Source organism: Sminthopsis crassicaudata, chromosome 3 (assembly GCF_048593235.1).
Source record: "Sminthopsis crassicaudata isolate SCR6 chromosome 3, ASM4859323v1, whole genome shotgun sequence".
NCBI lineage: Eukaryota > Metazoa > Chordata > Mammalia > Dasyuromorphia > Dasyuridae > Sminthopsis > Sminthopsis crassicaudata.
In genome coordinates, this window is record NC_133619.1 from 647,602,903 (window position 1) to 647,624,938 (window position 22,036).

A 22,036-nucleotide genomic window follows, 5' to 3' on the forward strand; every position below is an offset into this window, starting at 1 on the left:
TAAATTGGAAGAGAAATTGTAGAATGGACAATCTGTCAAATATTACCTGAAAAGTTATCAAGAAAAGTCATTTAAATCCAAAATATGGAGAAAACCAACATTTGTGTACCAGGAACCATTACCAATAGATGTGAGCTGAAAGGATGGGAAGTTTTCCAATATCATGACAAATGAAAACATATTCCAAAGCACTGATAAAAAGACAAAGTCATATTAAGATAAAATTTTGCCATTTCTTCTCATGCCTTCAAAATTGATGAAAGAGGAAACCATCAATATTTAATTTTTTTATTTTGAAATTCACAAACATAAAATAAAGTGAATATTTCATATATATCATAAAACAGAAGATTGCACATAAAACACGTAGAAAATGCATAGCTTCATTTTTCTTTTCAGTGATTAAAAAATTCAACATGTCACCTTCAAAGATATTTTCATTCCTTCTGAATTCAGGTATGATTAAAAGCCATCAATTTCTTTAATATTTTTTGTTGGATCAAGACTGTGGGAAGACTATTTCTAGTCCCCCTCACACTACTATTCTCTCATGCCCCAAATTGTGGGGGAGGGGAATGGTAATGAAAGCACAAGCAAGCCAAATCAATTCCCACATAGTCCATTTCTCAAAATGTAGTTTTTATTGTACATCTCATATCCATGACCTCTGGAACAGGAGGCAGACTGCACAGATTTTTGTAACTCCCCTGCTATAGTGGTTGATCATCACAATAATCAGGAGTGTGATATATTTCAAAGCTGTTGGCCTTCACAATGTTGCACTTATCATCAATACTCCCTGAAGTCTGCAGATCACAATATTCTACCAAGGTATTCACTGAAGGATGTATGTGTTTTTGTTTTTTTTCCCATGATTTTATGTCCCACCATTCACATGCCAAAATTTGTTCAGCCATTCTCTGCACAGCTGCATATAATCAAGATTTCTTCTTTATATACTTTGGACAGGCCTTTATGAGAGAAACTTACAGCAAATCTTTTCGCTGTTAATTACCTCCCTTTAAATTTTAGATGCTTTGAGGAGTTTTTGTGTCAGAAAAACTGGCCATTATCTTTTTTGTGATCCTGTGTGTGATGAACTTTTCCATTATTCAGAAATGTCTCTTATTTCTAGTTCCTTTAAATTGAAGTGACCTTTCACATCTAAGCCAAGAATTCATTAGAAGCTTATCTACAGTATAAGATGTTGGTCTATATCTATTTTCTGCCAGACAACTTTCCAGTATTTCCAGGTCTTTGTAATGGTTAGTCAGTCTTGACTCCATAATGGAGGTCTTTGGATTGATTAAGTAGTTATTATACTGATTTTCCTTTGTATATTAAACACTAATCTCAGTTTCTCCAGATCTTTAATTTTAAATAGGATGAAAAATAGTTTGGATGACTACTTCTTCCTAGTATGGTTTCAGATTTAGTCCTGTGGGGCCTCCTTCCTAGAAAATCAGAAGAGGCTATAGAAGCATGAATATACTTTGGATAAATATACATGTTAAGAATTGGAAGGGAACATAGAATCTGAGGGTCAATCTCATTTTAGAGATGAGTAAAGTAAGGCACAGAGTAACTTGTCCAAAGTTAAAGATCTAGAAAGAACATGAGTCAGGATTCAAAACCAAAACTTCCTGATTCTAAATCCAGAGTTCTACCATTTATAACTAATGCCTTCCTCTACTCTGTTCTGAATATCAATTTGAATTAAAAGAAAAGTGAGTGAAGTATCCAGATCTTGAAGCCTACTGACTTCACTAGGACAATTATGACCCAAGGAATAATAATCATTTAAAAACCTAGCAATTCCCTAATGATTTGAGTCTAGGAGAGTGTTTTAGAGACATTGTCTCTTTTAATGCTCATGTTAATCCTGGAAGGTAGGTACTCTTGCTCTCCTGAGAGAAACTAGATTAAATGATTACCCAAAGTACTATAGCTAGTAAGTTTCAGAGCCCAATTAGAACTCAGGTTTCATGGTTCCAAGAACAACACTCTATCCACTGGGCTAAGAAAGCGGCAGAAATAGATGTCCAGCAGATGTCCAAATATGTATCTGAGAATTTTTTGTGTCAGAAAGCAACAGGATGCAAAGTGAGTATCAATTAATTGGGAAACACCTGAAAAAGGTACAATACATGTATGCCATGAAGTCATAAGGAGTAATGATAAACAACAAGATTTTCAGAGAAAAAATCATTACATTTAAAAGACCTTCTGCACAGTATGAAATTTAAAAGGTCTACCAAGGTCTCCATATTGGGAGATCTAATGAAGTCTGTGCTGTAACAAAAGACCTCCTGTTAATCAAACCCCAAAATTCTATTTTTGAGTTCTCCATGTACAGTCAGGTATGAGCCCTAGGTGAAAGATACTCTTCCCACACATAATGCTTCTAAAAGCCTTCATTCCTATAGGAATATTGTTGTCTGTTGATTTTCCTCTTTCTCAAAAATGTTTTGGAGTTTTTTGAGAACATTCATAAGTCTTCTCTCCACAGTGAGTCCTCTGATGTAAAGTAAGAGATAATCTCTGGCTGACGGCCTTTTAACACTGAATCCATATAGAGCTTCTCTTCAAATGATTTTTCTGACATTAAACAAACTCTGTACTTCATTTTAGTGCCTTTCCTCATATATTACAGTGATAAGATTTCTATTGAGTATGAACTCTCTGGTGGAGGAAAAAAGAGTGGGAGGGGGAAATGAATGTTTCCTGAAAGCTTTACCACATTGCTTATATCCCTCAGGTTTCTTTCTGAGATGCATGATATTCCTGAAGTGTCTCTGTAATATCGATTCTCACACATCCAGAAAGACTGAAGCCTTTCCATGCTGCTTACATTTGGAAGATTTCTCAGCAGTGTGAATTCTCTGATGTTCAGCATGATTATAATTAAATCACAAAACTTTCAAAACTGATTATGTTCATGTGGGTTCTTTCCAGTATGGATTCTCTGATTGACATGAAGTAAGATTGGAGTTCCACAGGAAAGCTTTTCACATTGACTATGTTCATAAGAATTCTCTTTTGTGTGGATTCTCTGATGTACAAAAAGATTGGAGCTTTGAGTGAAAGCCTTTCCACAATGATTACATTCATAAGGTTTTTCTCCAGTGTGGATTCTCTGATGTGAAGCAAGACTTGACTTCCTTGTAAAAGCCTTTCCACATTGACTACATTCATAAGGCTTCTTTTCATTATGAACCCTCTGATAACCAGAAATATTGAAGTCCCATTGGGAAGTTTTTTGACATTGATCATGTTGATAAGAATTCTCTTTTTTGTGGATTCTCTGATGTACAGAAAGATTGGAGCGCTGAGTAAAAGCTTTTCCACATTGATCACATTCATAAGGTTTCTCTCCAGTATGTGTCCTCTGATGTGTAATGAGACTGGACCTCCTTGTGAAAGCCTTTCCACATTGATTACACTCAAAAGGTTTCTCCCCAGTGTGGATTGTCTGGTGGGCAGCAAGATGGGAGTTCTTTCGGAAAGTCTTTCCACACTGAATACATTTATAAGGTTTCTTTCCAGTGTGGGTTCTCTGATGTGCAATAAGATTAGAGCTCTGTCGGAAAGTCTTTCCACATTGATTACATTCATAAGGTTTCTCTGCAGTATGAGTTCTCTGATGTGTAGAAAGACTGGAGTGGTTTGTGAAAGCCATTTCACATTGATTACATTCATAAAGTTTCTCTCCAGTATGGATTCTTTTATGTTTAGCAAGACTGGAGAGGTATCTGAAAGCCTTTCCACATTGATTACATTCATAAGGTTTCTCTCCAGTGTGAATTCTCTGATGTGCAGCAAGATCAGAATTACGCTGAAAAGCCTTCCCACATTTATTACATTCAAAAGGTTTCTCACCAGTGTGAATTTTCTGGTGGTGCAAAAAGCTTGATCTGGAGCAGAAAGCCTTCTCACATTGATTGCATTTATAAGGTTTCTCCCCAGTATGGATTCTCTGGTGGGCAGTAAGACTGCAGTTCTGTTGGAAAGTCTTTCCACATTGACTACATTCATAAGGTTTCTCACCAGTGTGAATTCTCTGATGGTGCAAAAAGCTTGATCTGGAGCAGAAGGCTTTCCCACATTGATTACATTCATAAGGTTTCTTGCCAGTGTGGATTCTCTGGTGCACAGCTAGATTACAGTTCTGATGGAAAGTTTTTCCACACTGATCACATTCATAAGGTTTCTCTCCTGTGTGAATTCTCTCATGTATAGCAAGGCTGATACTCCATCGGAAAGAATTTTCACACTGTTTACATTTATAAGGTTTCTCTCCTGTATGAATTCTTTGATGGCCAATAAGGACTGATTTGTAGCAGAAGGCCTTCCCACATTCATTACATTCATAAGGTTTCTCTCCAGTGTGAATTCTTTGATGGCCAATAAGACGTGATTTATAACCAAAGGCCTTCCCACATTCATTACATTTATAAGGTTTCTCTCCAGTATGAATCTTCTCATGTCTAACAAGATCTGATTTCAAATGAAAGGCCTTCCCACAATGTTTACATGCATGGATTTTCATTCCAGTATGAAATCCAAGATGAGGAAGAGATGGGTGAGGTGATAATGTGGTTTCACATTCATTATATTCATAAAGCTCCTTTCTGATGTGAATTTTCTGATGAGTAACTACCTTAGAGTTCTGGCTGAAGGCCTTTTTTCCTTCCTTGCATATATAAAGCTTTTTGCCAGTATAACTTTTCTGATGTTCAATGAGATCTGAACTCAAGCTGAAGGGCATTTTCTGTTGATTACCTTGATACATCTGCATTTCAAGAGGCTTCTCAAAGGACTGTTTAGTAAAGCATTCCCTATATTTTCTGTATTGAAAACAATCATTCCTTGGAGTAAGTGTCTTACAGTGATTTAGGTCTGAATACTGTGCAAAGCTCTTTTCAACTTCATCAGATTCACAAGGATTCTGCAGATTTTTATCTACCTTGATATGAGAGTCACAGATTTCTTTCCCATTGAAGTCACAAGAACCATCACTGATGAATCTTAGCTGGCCAGATTCTTCCAAAGAAATGCTCTGATTTGTAGTGGTCTCATTCATTTTAAACCTCATCACTGCATCTGAAGAAACAAACAAATATAATATGTAAATTTGTGTAAATGTGTATGTAAATACATGCAAATATATGATTTTCCCTCTAATGACAGAAAGGAAACTAAAATTTATTCTGTTTCCCCAGACAAAAAGAAAATGAATTTTCAAACCTAAATGGGCAGAGTCAATCATCTGAATATGCCATTTGCTCATATCCTGTATGCTCTACAAGAGAGAAGAGGTCTCAAATCCTATGACTGTGTGCTCCTTTTACAGATGGCCTTTCTCCATTGCACTTGCAACACTTTCTCCAAATCCCTTTTTAAAATTTTTACTTTTTATTTGTCAGATCTTAGGTGTTCTATCCACTTACTATATTACTTGTTATTAGTGGAGAGAGACAGATAAACAGACAGAGGGACAGAGAGATATATAAAACACAGAGAGGCTAGAAGTAGAGATATAGATAATTCTAACATTGAACTAACCCTGCATTCCTGATATCAATTTCACCTAGTTATACTATATTATCCTTGGTAATATGTTGCTATAAACTCCTTAGTATTTTATTTAAAAATTTCACTTCAACATTCATCAGGGAAATTGGTCAATAGTTTTGTTTCACTGTTTTTGCTCTTCCTGATTTCAAGGCATCAGCACCATATTTGTTTCATAAAAGGAATTTGGGAGGGTGCCTTCTCCTATTTTTCCAAATAGTTTATATAGTATTGAAATTAATTGTTCTTTAATTATTTGATAGCATTCATTTGTGAATCCATCTGACCCTGGGAGATTTTTTTTTTAGGGATTTCATTGGTAGCATGTTCAATTTTTTTTTTCTAAAATTGGATCGATTAAGTATCCTATTTCCTCTTCTGTTAATCTGAACAATGAATAAATTTTGTAAATATTCATCCATTTAACTTAGATTGTCAAATTTATTGGTATACATTTGGGCAATATAATTCTTAACTATTGCTTTAATTTCATCTTGGTTAATAGTAAATTCACCCCTTTAATTTTTGATACCAATAATTTGGTTTTCTTTTTTTTTTTTTTTTTTTTTTAACCAAACTAATCTGTGGCTTATCATTTTGGTTTCTTCATAAAACCAGCATTAAGGGTTTTTTTTTTTTAATTGGTTTTTGGTTTTCTTACTTTCAATTTGATTATTCTTTTCTTTGATTTTCAGAATTTCCAATTTGGTGTTTAATTGGTGACTTTAATTTAGTATTTTTCTTATATTTTTAGTTGCATGCCCAATTCTTTTATCTGTTCTTTTTCTACTTTATTGATATGTTTAGAGATATAAATTTTCCTCAGAGGAAAATTTCCTTATAGAGATATAAATTTGCTTTGCTTGTGTCCCATAAATTTTGATATGTTGCCTTATTATTATAATTCTCTTTAATATTTAATATTTTTATTTTCCCAAGTTACACGTACTTTTTTTTACATTTATTTTAAAATTTTTGATTTCCAGATTTTCTTCTTTTCACTCTACACACAAACTTCCATTGCGAAGATCCATGTGAAATTGGGCAAATCATTCCCATAAAAGTCATGTTGCAAAACAAACAAACAAATATAGATTCCACTCTCCTCCCCCCCAAAAAAAACCGTCAAGAAAAAAAAAAAAAAAAGAAAGTTTTAAAAAGTATACTTCAGTATGTATTCAGACACATTCAGTTCTTTCTCTGGTATGGATAACATTTTTCATCATAACTTTTTCAGAGTATTCTTGGATCACTCTCAGCAAAAGCTGAGAACAGTAAAGTCATTCACAGCTAATCATCCCACAACTTTGCTATTACTATGTATACAGTACATTTCATTTTGTTTGAACTCATGGAGGATTTCCAGATGTTTCTGATAGGAATCTGTTCATCATTTCTTATAGAACAATAATATTTCTTCATAATCACATACCAAAATTTATTCAATCCTTCCCCAGTTGATGAGCATCCTCTCAATTTCCAATTATTTGCCTTGAGAAAAGAGCTGATATATGTAAATATGTGTATGTGTATGTGTGTGTGTGTGTGTGTGTGTGTGTGTGTGTGTGTGTATAAATCTCTTTGGAGATTCATGACTAGTAGTGGTACTGTTGGGTCAAAGGCTATATATGATTTTATAACCCTCTGGACATAGATCATATCTTTTGATCATTTATCATTTGGGGAACTGCTCTTATTTCTTTTTTATAAATTTGTCATTCTCTTCAATAAAATTATTTGTTTCCATGATTTGTTCTTTGATCTACTTATTCTTTAGTATTAGTCTTCACTTAATTTTAAATCTCTTCCCATGACTCATTAGTAAACTTAATTTGTAAATTTAATTTTTTTTTACATCATGATGTGAAAAGGATGCACTTAGTATTTCTGCCTTTCTGCATTTGGTTAAGAGGTATTTATGCACAAAATCAGTTTTTCTGTAGCTTCTGTATAGATCTGGGGGAAAAGATATATTCCTTTCTATTCCTATTTAATAATCTTCAGAAGTCTAGCATGTTCAGTATTTCTAACATGCAAGTTCCTTAAATTCTTTCTTGTTTATTTTGTGATTATATTTATCTGGTTTTGAGAGGGAAACGTTGAGGTTCCCCACTAGTATCATTTTGCTGTTTTTTTCCTCCTGCAACTCATTTAGCTTCTCCTTAAAAAATTTAGATGCTATGCCATTTGTTATACATATATTTAGTACTGAAATTACTTCATTTTCTGTGGTACTTCTTAGCAAGATGAAGTTTCTTTCCTTATCTCTTTTAATTATATTTATTTTTGCTTTTACTTTGTTGCTACTCCTGTTTTTTTGTTTTTAACTGCAGTTGAAGCATAACAGATTCTGCTCCAGTTTTTTGCCTTTACTCTGTGTGTATCTCTCTGGTTTAGATGTGTTTCTTGTAAATATCATATAATTGGATCCTGATCTTTAATCCATTCTGCCATCCCTTCCATTTAATGGGTGAGTTTATCCCATTTACATCACAGTATAATTACTACCTGTGTTTTCCTCTATTTATTTTTCTCTTTTTCTTTTTGCCCTATTCTTTCTCAGCAGTATTATTTCTGACCACCACATTCCTTAATTTTCCCTCCTTTCTATCAATCCAATTTTCCTTCTATTTTCCTAAATGATAAGATAGATTTCTATACCCAACTGAAACCTTCCTTGCACTGAAACTGGCTCAAAGAGAGAATAAAATAAGTGTTAAGAGATTTCCATTCCCCCATCTTTCCCATCTCTTTATGTGATAAAATTTATTGTTTCCTCTTCTTCTTCCCTCTTTTTTCAATGCAATCTTCTTTGTCACTCCTTAATTTTGTTTTGTTTCTTTTAATATCAACGCATCAGTCAACTAATACCAACACTCTTTTTATGCATATTCCCTCTACCTCTACTAGTGATAGAGTTCTTAAGAGTTATAAAAATCATCTTCTGAGGGCAGTTAGGTGGCACAGTGGATAGAGCACCAGCCTTGAATTCAGGAGGACCCGAGTTCAAATCTAGTCTCAGACACTTAACACTTCCTAGCTGTGTGACCCTGGGCAAGTCACTTAACCCCAGCCTCAGGGAAAAAAAATTTAAAAATAAAAAATAAAATAAAAAAATAAAAATCATCTTCCCATGGAGGGATATAAAAATTATAACTTCATTGAACCCTTTAATAATAATAATAAATTAGTGTTTGATAAACACAAAGATTAAAAATTTGGGAATTAAAAACTCACAATTTGAAAAAAAATCTGCTGGAAAAACTAAAAAACAGTACAGCAGAAACTAGGTACAAACCAAAATCTTATATACAAAAATAAGGTCAAAATGGGTACATGATTTGAACATAAAAGGAAATACCATAAGCAAATTAAAAGAGCAATTAAGAGTTTACTTGTCAGATCTGTGGAGAAGGGAAGAATTTATGACCAAGCAAGAGATAAAGAGCAGTATAAGGTGTAAAACTGATGCTATTGAGATTAAATTTAAAAATTAGATTAAATGCAACAAAAATTAGAAGAAAGCAGAAAGCTTTTTTGCAAGTATCTCAAATATGTAGATAACTGAGTCAAATTTATAAGAATTCATTTCCCTAACTTAAAAAAGATCAAAAGATATAAACAAGCAGTTTTCAGAAGAAATCAAAACTATGTATGGTAATATGAAAAAATGCTCTAAATCTATTCATCAGAGAAATACATATTAAAACAACTCTGAGCTATCACTTCATACCTATCAAATTGGCTACTATGACAGGAAAAGGGGAATGATAATTGTTGGGGAGGATGGGGAAAATTTAGACACTATTGCACTGTGGGTAAAGTTGTGAACTGATCCATTCATTCTGGCAAACAATGTAACTATGCCCAAAGGACTATAAAATAGTGTGTACCCTTTAATTCAACAATATCACCACTATATCTGTATCTGAAAGAGATTAAGAAAAAGGGGAAAGAACCTATTTGTACAAAAATATTATAGTAGGTTTTTTTGTGGTAGCAAAGGATTGGAAATTGAGGAGCATCCACCTCCCAGGTGTTGGGAGGATCATTTATATATTTGCAATTTGCTTGGAACATGAAAGGCACTATTTGAATGTTAGTTATTATAATTATGATTTTGGCTATTTCTTCACCAACTCTATTCTTCTTAAACTGCTTCTATTCATTTGTTTCCCCTTGAATTTGGTGAATTTTCTGGGCAAAACCCTCTTTTTATGTGGCTCAACTAAGTTGAGTAAGGCTCATGATCTGCTGTGTCTTCCCAGACCATCTCAATGTTTGTAGCCTGGATGAACAGCTGCACTATCTTTTACCTTCCTTTGATTCCCCAGACTTATAGAGAACCTAGAACACAGTAAGCATTTATCAATAGTTATTGACTCACTGAGCTAAGGGCTGAGATGGGGTCCAAACCATTACCTCACTCCCTGGATGCTGGTCTCTCTCCTGTTCAAATGCAAATTCTGATGTCAGATCTGCTTCTATCTCTTCTTATACCTTATCAATGACAAGGAGTTGCCTTTGTCTAGTTCCAACTCCAGTGAGATCTGACCAGACCAAACTTGATCACAAAGGCTTCTAGGCTTCCAGAGAGTCTGGATCTATGGGATGCCCGGGAGTCTCTACCTCTCAACCACCCAGGGAGATCATCTTCAAGAATCTGGTCAACAATTTTTTTTTAACTTTTAAAAAAGTCAGAAAGATGAGAAGCAGGGCCTTGGGCTGATGCCTTGTACTCTGTACTCCAAGTTTCTACTTTATTGTTCACCTCAACCTACTCTCTGCAAAGTTGTCAAAAATCTCCTAATTGCTACATCGATTTTTTTCCTTAAACTTCCTTTTTTACTTCTCTGCTGCCTATGACACAATTGATCACCCTCTTTTCCTTGATACTCTCTCCTCTCTAGATTTTGAGGACAATACTTTCTCCTGGTTCTCCTAGGATATCCAAGACTAAATTCATTATATTTCTCCCAATTTTCATCATTTTTAATTTTCCTTTTACTATCCCAGGTACCATCCTCCCAATTGTCTGGCTTCATAACCTAGATATCATCTAATTCTCATCATCTCTCCCGTTCTCAAACTTCACACCCTCAATTCAACCTTGTGGAAAGTCCTACTGATTCTGCCTTTGTAACATCTCTCACATACATACCCTTGTCTTCCAATTTTCTTGGTTTAATCATCTCACATCTGAAGTATTATTGCAAGAGTCTATTGATTGGCTTCACCGCATCAGTTTTCTCTTCCATCCGTTCAATCCTCCACCGAGCTGTCAAATTCATCTTCCTAAAATGCATTTCTCTTCCTATCACTAACTCATGTTGCTTTTTGTCATCAGAATCAAGTACAATCAAGTACTTGGCTGTTAAAGCCCTTCATCATCTGTCCTTCTCCTCCTCCCCCCTTCCATATGTGTAGTAACCAGTGGTAATGACTTTCTCTTTGCTCCTTGACTAGTACACTCCATCTTCCAACTCCATGTTTGCTCTGGTTGCCTCTCCTGCCCCTCATTCACATTGTCTTCCCTGAAGTCCTATTCAAAATTTCTCATTCTACAATAAGTCTTCTTCAGTAGCCTTACTTCCTCCCCTCTCTTGGTTAACTGCAATTTATCCTTGATGTGGTAAGTTTCTAAATAGTGATATACATGTTGTCTTCCTCACTAGAGGGTGAAGTCCTTGAGAGCAGAACTTAACCTCTGCCTTTCTCTATATATTAAGCACATTTCTGGTGCTTAACAAAGGGACTGGAATGTAGTAGGTGCTTAATGAATGTTTGCTGATTTAAAGAAAATCTAGGGTAGACCAAGATGGCACTGGCCTTACGACTGCTGCTACAATCCATCCCAGTTCCTCTCTAAGGCCAACTATCCAAGGCCATCCAACCAAAATGTGGTATACATTTTGACATTTGGGATAATGAAAATGACAAACACAACTGGATGAAAGTTATACTAACCTGGGGACTTCTTTCTCCAACAACATGAAAATATTTTAGTGTGTAAAAGAAGAAAAGGGCTAAAAGAAATTATTTGAATCTGCTTCTTTCCTAATTGTGTCATATAAGAAGTGATGACATCCATTGAGTGATTTTATTTATATATTTATACAATTTGTGTTATTATTTCTCCACAGTAACACAGAACATACAAATAAAAATTCATCTGAAAAAGGATACCTGGCTATTTTTCTAATTTTTTTTATTTATATCTAGCCTATCAACTTGTAGAGTAAATCTGAAACCAGTATTTAATCCCCTTGTGCAGATGAGAGGGACCTTACTTATACTTAAAAGGCATTAAGCTAGATAAGCAAATTAAGAATTTCAATAAAAACTAAAAATCAAAACAATAAAAAAAAGACAATATAGGAAAGTGTTCATAGTGGACAGCCACCTTCTTTGGATGCTTTCAAGAGAGTCTATGTTCAAAATTCCAAACAATGACTTTATATGATTGCATGTTTATCATTAGAAGGGAATAAAACCCATAGAGTCTAACTATCTCATTTTACAGATGAGGAAACTGAGGTTCAGGGGTTCAATGACTTACCAGGATCACTTTCTTTAAAAGTATCAAAAAAGAGAAAGGAGGGGGGATTCCAAGTCAGATTTCCAGTCCCCAAGACAAGCACTCCCTTCATTACAAAACACAAATCCCTTATAAATCTCCCTCATTTTACAGATGAGGAAACTGAGGTTCAGGGGTTCAATGACTTACCAGGATCACTTTCTTTAAAAGTATCAAAAAAGAGAAAGGAGGGGGGATTCCAAGTCACATTTCCAGTCCCCAAGACAAGCACTCCCTTCATTACAAAACACAAATCCCTTATAAATCTCCCTCAAATAGTTGGCTTTCATCTCACTCACCTGGACAAAAGTTCCTTGGCCATTTCCCCCCCAGAATCCATGGTGTTCCTGTTTTCTGAAAATAGGAGATCAAATCTTCTCTGGCAACTGGAAATCCTAGGCATGGGGAACACAGAGAGGATGAGAATGAAGAGAAATTCATAATTTGGTCCTCTTGAAGCAAAAGGATATGTAAGCAAAAACAATGAGATGATTCCAAGACTCTTCAAGAATGGTTTCCATGGTATTGATAGTTAGACTCTTTGGAGGGGAGATCATGGAATCAGGTAGGGAATCGGAAAATGTCATTTTTGTTCAATTCTTTAACAGAAAGATGGAAATATTCCACTCTTAAAATTAGAAACAGCTGGAAGCATAGTGTTAAGAGACCTCATCTGGAGGCAAGAAGGTTTGATTCCAAATTCAGTCTCAGACAATTAGTAGCTGGCTACTTTTCTGCAAATTACTTCACCTATGTCTACCTCAGTTTACACTTAGTGGGTATATACACATGCTTACTACCTTTCCTTCTTTTTCCATCACATGTGCAAGATTTAGGGGGAACAATAAAAGAGAATAAAAATAAACTTGTTATACTACTGAGATGATTAAACTGATTGAGCATCATCATATTGATCCCATCTATAAATAATTAATTTTGTCCTTTAATCGATTGTCATGGTTCTTTCTCTGAACTTCATTCAGAATTCAGCTGGTGTGCAATGATTTATTTTTTAAATCAAGCTCTCCTGCTAATCACTAATCCATTTCACTCAAGGAATTTAGTTGTCTTTGAGGGATGTGTGTGAACAGTTGGGTTTAATATCTTTAGGACACTGAGCCATCCTTCAAAAGAGAGCTGGTCTGTTGTCCACAAAGTTTGGTCTGTTATCTCTGAGACACTACAGGTTTTCTAAAACACTAGTCAATTCTTAGTCACATGAAAGGAAGGGTTTGTTGGTAGCTCCTCATTACCAACTTCCAAATAATTACATTGTTTCCTGTGCCTCCATTCTGTAACCAGTTATTTTGTTCTCAATCCCATGATACCATCTCTTTGTTTTGCTCTTGATTCTGCATTCTCTAAAACCTATAAAAGAAGAACTTTCTGACTGCTTGGGAGCTTTGGCCAAAGGTATGGCTATGCCAGGCCAAAGGTAGGAAGGCCGCCCCTGTTAATAATGGTAATCTTGCTCAGAGAATTATCTGTTTACCTTACTGTTCAATTCCATATACAACATATTAGGAGAAATGAACTATAAATTGAAACCTGTTAACAAGAAGACATTTCTAAAGTCTAGACCCATCCCAAAGAGGAAGGGATTGCCTTGGCAGATAGGGATTGTTTCACTGGCCATCTTCAAGGAAAACTGTATGAACAATTTTCAAAGATTTTGCAGGCAGAATTTTGCTCCAATTAGAAGTTACGCTAGGGCAGCTAGGTGACACAGTGGATTGAGTACCAGGCCTGAAGTCAGGAGGACCAGAGTTCAAATCTGATCTCAGACACTTAACACTTCCTAGCTGTGTGACCCTGGGCAAGTCACTTAACCCCAATTGCCTCAGCAAAAAAAAAAAAAAAAAAAAAAGAAGTTACACTAGACACAATCTTTAAACTTAGCTCTGAATCTCTAATCCTGGATTGACTTCTGACATGAAGCTATCTAAAATAGAAGAGGCAACTTCAGGAGCAACAAGTGAAATTGCCAGCTTCCCATCACACAATTCAAAGATCTTTCTTAGGAAAGTCAGGCAGCCAGTGGAGCCTATGGAGAGAGCAGCACTTTGACTGTTCAAATAATTGATACAGGCTCAAACCCTACACACTAAGTAGGAAATGAAGACATTGGTCCTTACCCAGGCTGAGAAGGTTCTGGACATTCTCCAGCATGACCTCCTTGTAGAGCTCTTTCTGAGAATGGTCCAAGAGGCGCCATTCTTCCTGGGTGAAGTCCACAGCCACATCTTTAAACGTCACTGACTCCTAAATCATCAAAAATCACATGATTTAGAACAGAAAGACAGTTCAAAATTCATCTGGCCCAATTCTCATCAATGTCAAGGAGGAAACTAAAACATAAAAAGGGATTTACCCAAAATTCATAACCTTTAAGTGAATCAGAGCTAACACTTGAAACCATAGTTATTGAAAGCACAATGGAATGTTGAGAAAAGCATTTTCTATTTGAAGTCAAAATCATGATGGAAAAATAAAAGTTGGACAGATGTCTTAATATGAACTGCTTCTCCCTATGGAATGAGGGAGAAGATATGTGTTCTCCCAGTGAGGGAAGAAAATCTGTAGAGGAGAAAGAGAGGGGACATGAAATTCCTCCTCATCAGAAGTGTCACAAATGACAGGTTTTTAGAAAGAATTTGGCAGAATGTAAGAATCCTAACATCTCCCAGGTTTCTTGGGGGAGCTTCTGGAGATAGCCTTCCTTTCAGTTCAGTGTAAGAATCACCCCAAATATAGCCAGGAATTAAAGTCCAAATCCTTTATTGTCTCCTTCCTGGGGCCCAGTTAGCTTTCTGGAGGCCTATCTCTCTCCTTGGTTCTAAGATATTTTCTGTAGTCTTGGTTCCATGAGCTTAAGCTGCCTTCTCTGGCCTGTGAATCACCTTGACTAAATTTCCCAGAGTCAATCCTGGTTGAGGCTCCTAGCTTATATATGCTCTCTTAAAGGTGTGAATCTTGTAGAATTACAGTAAATACTGTAATATATGTAAATGTAAATATAATATATGTAAATGTAAATACAGTAAATACTGTAATTCTCAATTAGAGAATCATTATCTCATCAATTAGTACCTTGTTTCAAGTTTTAGCCCATAACATCTCCTAGTAGGATTAAATCAATCATACTGAACCATGCTAAATTAGATAATTATTGTCTCTCTCAATTCCACTGACAGTACCTTGTAAAATCCTAACAGGAGAAACTGACAAGTGTTAGGTTCCTTACTAGGTGCTAAGTCGATACTTAACAATTCTCTAGCTCAGAGTTCACACCTTTAGTTCAACCTTTAAAGGAGTTTATATCTTTGTAATACTCATTGGTTCTATATGGAGTACCCACAAGCCCATTCTCTGGGAGGATATAAGGAGCCAGGATTCAGGAAGGAGAGGTCATTGGAGATTCAAGAATACCATGTATCTGGGAGAATGTGTTACTTGTGATCATGAAGAGAGAGCAAAGAAAGGAAAATTATCTAGTTAATTTTCTAAACAAAGTCTCAATAAGTTGAAAGCTAAAGAGGATTTTTAAGAGACAGTACTATACTCAGAACTGAGTGATATGGGACTGTTTCCAGTCAAGTAAAGAAGAGCTATCTATTGTTTTATTGAGGGCTTAAAGGATCATCTAGTACGATATGTCAAAGCCAAAAAAGCTTCTATCTTTGCTTTATGGATCCTTTCTCTTGTTGATGGCACTCATGACTTACTTTTCATTATTAGTTACACAAAAATGAGCAACCATGATAGGAATTAGCTCGTTGTAATTAGCCCAAGAAAGACAATGACAGAATATTTATGAGGAATAAATTATTTCAATAGACACCTAGAACTCTAGAACATAGGAGATCAAGAGTAATGAGTTAAAAGACAGATTTATGGCCACAAGGTCATCACATTTAAAAATCCTTTGATATGGGGCAGCTAGTTGGTGCAGCAGATAGAGCACCAGCCTTGAATTCAGGAGGACCTGAGTTCAAATCTGGTCTCAGACACTCAACACTTCCTAGCTGTGTGACCTTGGGCAAGTCACTTAACCCCAGCCTCAGGGCGGGGGGGGGGAATCCTTTGATATTTGTGAGGGGTCATCTATTTTTCAGTCTGATACTTGGAGATCTTGTAATTAGCCATTGTCTTTGATGCTCTTCCATTTCCTTTTCATCCATTTCTAATAGAATGATATGATTCACTTTTTTCAGAGGTTCTATTATTTTGGAGTGTCTCAAACTTATAACTGAGGTATCATTCTTGACTTCTATCCTATATCTCACCCCCCTTATCTAATAATTTTGTTATTTGGTTCTGTTATTAATATTCTCTATCACATGGATAAAAGTGTATTTTCATTTTTTCATTACTTGGTTTTCTTCTTTAAGACATTTGATTGAGGGGGCAGCAAGGTGGTGCAAAGGGTTAGAGCACCAGCCCTGAATTCAGGAGGACCTGAGTTTAAATCTGGTCTCAGACACTCAACACTTCCTAGCTATGTGACCCTGGGCAAGTCACTTAACCCCAATTGCCTCAGCAAAAAAAAAAAAAAATAAAAAAAAAAAAAATAAAAAAAAAAAGACATTTGATTGAAAAGATTCTGTCAAGATGGCACAGTGCACCAGAAAATTCCAAGTTCTTCAGATTTCTCCCACAAACAAGACAAAACTGCACCTCAGGCAAACATCAGGTAGCTAAAAACAAATGAGTGGAAACAGAACAGTGATCCCTCAAAACAACCTGAGAAAACCCTAAAAAATCTATCAGGAAGATGTTAGGCCCCTCTGAAGCATGACACCTCCAAACTAGTTCCAACCTTGGGACAAGTTGTATTGGTAGGTAATCTCAGCCCCTGACAGTTGGGAGTCTGAGTCTGGGAAGATTGAGGGAAGCTCTGTTAATAAGAAACAACAGGGCCAGCTCTGCTGCTTAAATACTACCCTGGATGAGAAGGAACCAGCACATGCTGAGTTAAGTGCAGAAGCAGCGGGGCAGGGATGCTACTGGCTGTAGGCACTTGCAAGAGGGTAGAGTTCTCAGTTTTAATGTCCAAGCCAGAGGGGAGAAATGAAGAAGGATTTGAGGCCAGAGGCACCATTTTCTCCACCACCACCACAGGGCAAGATGTGATTACACTAACAAACTCTCATTTCAATAAAAACAAACAGGAAAAGGAGAAAGAACCCAATCATAGAAAGTTACTATGGAAATAGGAAAGACAGGATTCATCTTCAGAGGAGGTTATCTCCTACCCCAATGAGTAATCAAATGATTACCTGCCCCAAAAGAATTCAAAAGAGACTTTAAAAAAATCAAATGAGAGAGATTGAGGAAAACTAAACAAATTCAGAACAATGCAAGAAAAATAAGAAGATTATGAAAAGAAAGTGTGCCCCAAGAGTCTTAAGGAAGAAAATAACGCTTTGTAATTCAAAACTGGGCAAGGGGAAGCCAGTTAATTTATAATAGACTAAGAAATAATAAAACAAAAAAGAAAGAATGAAAAAAATAGAAGAGGATGTGAAACATCTCATAAGAAAATAACAGATCTGGAAAACAGATCAAGAAAAGAAAAGACAAGAATAATTGAACTACCTGAAAGTTATGATAAAAAAAAATTTTGAATACAATAATACAAGAAATAAATAAGAAAATTGTCCTGAAATGTTAGAAAAATAGGGGAAAGAAGAAATAGAAAAAATCCGCCAATCACCACCTGAAAGAGATCCTACAAGAAGAACTTATAGGAAATATTATTGCCAAATTTTATTACCAATAACAACAATAATTCAAATATGCTGAAGCCACAATTAGAATCACAAGACCTATCAGTGGCCACAATAAAAAACTACAGATCTTAGAATACTATATATTGAAGATCTAAAGAAAAATTAAATCCAGAAAAATTGAGTACAATACTGAATTTTTAAAGTGGACATTAGGTAACCTGTCAGATTTTCAGAATTTTGTTACAAACAAACTTGAACTTAATAGAAAATTCTATATGTAAGAGTGATCATCAAAGACTAATTTCAAGGGACTCAATAAGGACAAATTGTTTATGTTTTATACTTGGTGATGTAAACCTTATGTCTAAGATTATCATTAGTAATTGGGGAGTTCAAGAGTAAGATCGAGGTTGAACTGAGTATACGACTCTAAAAAGCAAAACAGTGAGAAAAGAGCTATAAACAATAATTATGCTCTATGAATAAAATGCAAGAGTCATAATTGACACAGAAAAATTAAATGGGGAAGGAGGGCTTGTAATTTTGAAATCCTGCTCAGATCAGGAATAGGTTAGAGAGAATAATATATATCTAGAAAGGCCATAAATCTGTCTTATAACTGATTACTCTTGATCTCCTATGTTCTAGAGTTCTAGGTGTCTATTGAAATAATTTATTCCTCATAAATTCCTCATTAATTAATAAAGTCAAAGTTAAAAAAAATTTCATGAAATGAGAAAAATCTACATTATGTCAGTTATATTAATATTTTTAGATGTATGTGTATTTTAGGTGTGTGTGTATGTATATATCAGTGTGTGTATACTTAAATATATCCATGCTTAATTGTAGTCTTCTTGAGAGATGTGAGGGAGTGGGAGGGAAAAAGAATGAAATAAAAAGTACACAAAGAACAAAAAAAAAAAATCTATAAGGCTGTGCAAAAATGTTTGTGGTGGTTTTTTGTAGTGGCTAGAAACTAGAAATTGAAAGGATGCCCGTCGAAAACATTTTTACAGTTAAAGGTTCTGATAAAGGCCTCATTTCCAAAATACAGAACTGACTCTAATTTATAATAAATCAAGCCATTCTCCAATTGGTAAATGGTCAAAGGATATGAACAATTTTCAGATGATGAAATTGAAACTATTTCCACTCACATGAAAGAGTGTTCCAAATCACTATTGATCAGAGAAATGCAAATTAAGACAACTCTGAGATACCCCTACACACTTGTCAGATTGGCTAAGATGACAGGAAAAAATAATGATGAATGTTGGAGGGGCTGTGGGAAAACTGGGACACTGATGCATTGTTGGTGGAGTTGTGAAAGAATCCAACCATTCTGGAGAGCAATCTGGAATTATGCCCAAAAAGTTATCAAACTGTACTTACCCTTTGAACTAGCAGTGCTACTATTGGGATTACATCCCAAAGAAATAGTAAAGAAGGGAAAGGGACCTGTATGTGCCAAAATGTTTGTGGCAGCCCTTTTTGTAGTGGCCAGAAACTGGAAAATGAATGGATGCCCATTAATTGGAGAATGGTTGGATAAATTGTGGTGTATGGATGTTATAGAATATTATTGTTCTGTAAGAAATGACCAGCAGGATGAATACAGAGAGGCTTGGAGAGACATGAACTGATGCTGAGTGAAATGAGCAGAACCGGAGATCACTATACACTTCAACAACAATACTGTATGAGGATGTATTCTGATGGATGTGGATCTCTTCAGAACCTTCCCCAGCCCCACATTATAAAAGAAATCTCTCAAGATAGGAAGAATTCCAGAACTACCCCCTTCCCTTTAGCTAGCAAATCTGGTAAGGAACAGCAGCTTAACAAAGACAAATGGACCAGCCGATTATCAAAGAAGCTACTGTTTCCTTTGTTGTTGAGGTTCACAATTTTGAATCTTATCCATCCCATTTGGGATGTTCTTGGCAAAGATACTGGAGTGATTTGGCACTTCCTTCTCCAGCATATTTTCTGTCTCAGGAAATTAAGGCAAACAGGATTAAGTAACTTGCCCAGGATCCCAGAGTTAGTATCTGAGGCTGAATTTAAAGTGAGGTATCCCTGACGTCTGGCTGGGCAGTGTATCTACTGGACCACCTAGCTGCTAAAGGCCTTTGAACAATAGAAGCAACCTCTGTCATCTTTCCTTCCTTCTTTTCCCTTCTCATATTCCTTTCCTTGCCTAAGTGCCCTAGATCAAGGAGCTGAGGAAGAAAGATACAAAGAACGTTAGAGAGAGATACAGATATATATGAACACATAGCTTCATTCATCGATCCAGAACATTTGAGCAAAATGTCGATCACTCTTGAATAGATCCCAAAGCCGTCATGTACATGTGTGACTGCATCCAGTACTTTCATTTCCTGCTGTTCCCAGGAAGGGCCCTGACAATTCTCCCAACAGACTCAAATGATTTAATCATTCTGACATGTAATGGACACTATGTAACCCAGCCCCTTTCTAATCTTGTCACACCTTCCTCCCTTCCACCTGCTCTCTCTGACCCAGGGACACTGGGCTCCTGGCTGATCCTTGACCAAGATCCTCCATCCCGATGGCTTCTCTCACAATCAGAATGTCCTCCTTTCTGCCTCCCCTCCTGACTTCTGTCACATGTCAGCAAAAATCTCACTTCCTGAAAACAAAACTTGTGAAGCCTCCCTCAGAGTCTGGCGCCTACACTGTAGGATGCTTGTGTGGGCACAGGTGTTTAGAGTGAGAGTTCTTTGAGGGCAGGAACTGATTTTTCTTTCCTTTGGGGATTGAGTTTCTTTGATTTCTTGGCTGGATACTTTGTATCCACAGAAGAACAACAGCTGACACAGTGTAACCCTTTTCGAAAGGCTTTTTGACTTAAGAACTAGCAAAGGAGAGGGATTCAGAGAGCCCTGGGAGCAACGCTTGACTGGGGGCAGAAGGAAATGGGCAGGAGGGTGATTCCTGCCTTGCTGCCAGCCCTGCCAGGGCCCCCTCCCTCTGACAGGAGGAAGCTTCCCAGACTCCCCTGGGCTGAGGCTGCTCAGCTCCGGGCAGGGACTGCACTCACCTGGGACTTGCCAGGAGCCATTCCCTCCGATTCCCGGCTTGGACCCTCGGCAGACCAAGCTGGGGAGGGGCAAGGAAAGCGGAGGGAGGTGACTTTTTCTTTGCCTTCTCTGCTGGCCTACCTGCAATTAGAAGGAGAGGTCTCAGAGGAGTTAGTTGGCCCTCCAGTCAGGAGGGGGGCAGCTGGGAGGGTCACGCTTGGAAGTGAACTTGCTCTGAGCAGGAAGAGGAGTTGCCTCCCTCCCGAACTCCTCCTGTTTGGTTTCATGCTCTTCCCCCGCCTCCCACAGAGATCCAGGAGGCAGAAGGGGCTTTGAGATCCCAGGTGGGATGAGACCAGGCAGAGCCTCAGGGACCCGAGCCCCAGAATTCTCTCTCCACCATATGGCATGGGTCAGATAGGATGTTGGGGCAGCTGGCCCACGGTAAAACTGGGGGTGGCACCCCGGGACCTTTGAGCTACGAAGGGAGCAGGGGCAGGAAGCAGCTCCCGGAGTCAGACCTGGAGAGAAGTCTTCCCTGGCGGAGCTGTCACACTCTCCAAGAATGGAACGGGCAGCCCGCAGAGGAGGGCGCAGCAAGGAGTCTCCCCTCAGACCTACCTGCGATCTGCCTGGGCGCAGCTGACCCTAACAAGGCTCCTCATGAAGAGATCTCTGCTGCGAGAGAAGATGGGAGAGAGATCTCAGCTCCGAGGGCAACAAGCGGAGAGATCTCAGCTGAGATGGAAGGAGACAGAGAGATCCCAAGTCCGGGGACGGCCCCGGGATCTCAGTTCTGAGGGAAGGAAACAGAAAGATTTCAGCTCCAAGGGGAAGAGACAGAGAGATCTCAGTTTCAAGTTCCTGTTTTCAGCCGGCCCCTTCGGGGAGGGTCCTTCTAGTCCCCGAAGTCCCACCTGCCCAGCCCCGGAGGCCCCCGGCACGGCCCCTTTCCTCCAATCATACCCAGGACCAGGCCCTTGGGCCCCGCCCACCTCTCCTCCCCAAGCCCCGCCTCCGTCACGTGGAACGCCTTGGCCACCGCGGGGGCCCGTTCTCCCCCCTCCTCCTCCCAGGCCTGCACGCTCCTCCCCAAGGCTCTG

The 22,036-nt window shown here is 37.4% G+C and overlaps 1 protein-coding gene across 1 annotated transcript; it reads right to left on the minus strand.

Annotated features, from left to right (window-relative positions):
- Positions 1-274: 274 nt before the first annotated feature.
- On the minus strand, positions 275-21,858 carry LOC141564573 (uncharacterized). Its single transcript, XM_074307200.1, has 5 exons — positions 21,551-21,858; positions 20,954-21,070; positions 14,287-14,413; positions 12,451-12,546; positions 275-5,103 (listed from the first exon to the last, which is right to left on the minus strand). The coding sequence occupies exons 2-5, from the start codon at positions 20,972-20,974 to the stop codon at positions 2,921-2,923; spliced, it is 2,427 nt and encodes an 808-aa protein (XP_074163301.1). The 5' UTR covers positions 20,975-21,070; positions 21,551-21,858; the 3' UTR covers positions 275-2,920.
- Between the last annotated feature and the right edge of the window lie 178 nt (positions 21,859-22,036).

Excerpts from the sequence above, each read along its gene's own strand:
- LOC141564573 (XM_074307200.1), bottom strand. The coding sequence starts at position 20,974 with ATGGCTCCTGGCAAGTCCCAG. Across the intron at positions 12,547-14,286 it reads CCAGAACCTTCTCAGCCTGG|GATTTCCAGTTGCCAGAGAA; the intron begins GTAAGGACCAAT and ends CCCCATGCCTAG. Across the intron at positions 5,104-12,450 it reads GCCAAGGAACTTTTGTCCAG|ATGCAGTGATGAGGTTTAAA; the intron begins GTGAGTGAGATG and ends TTGTTTCTTCAG.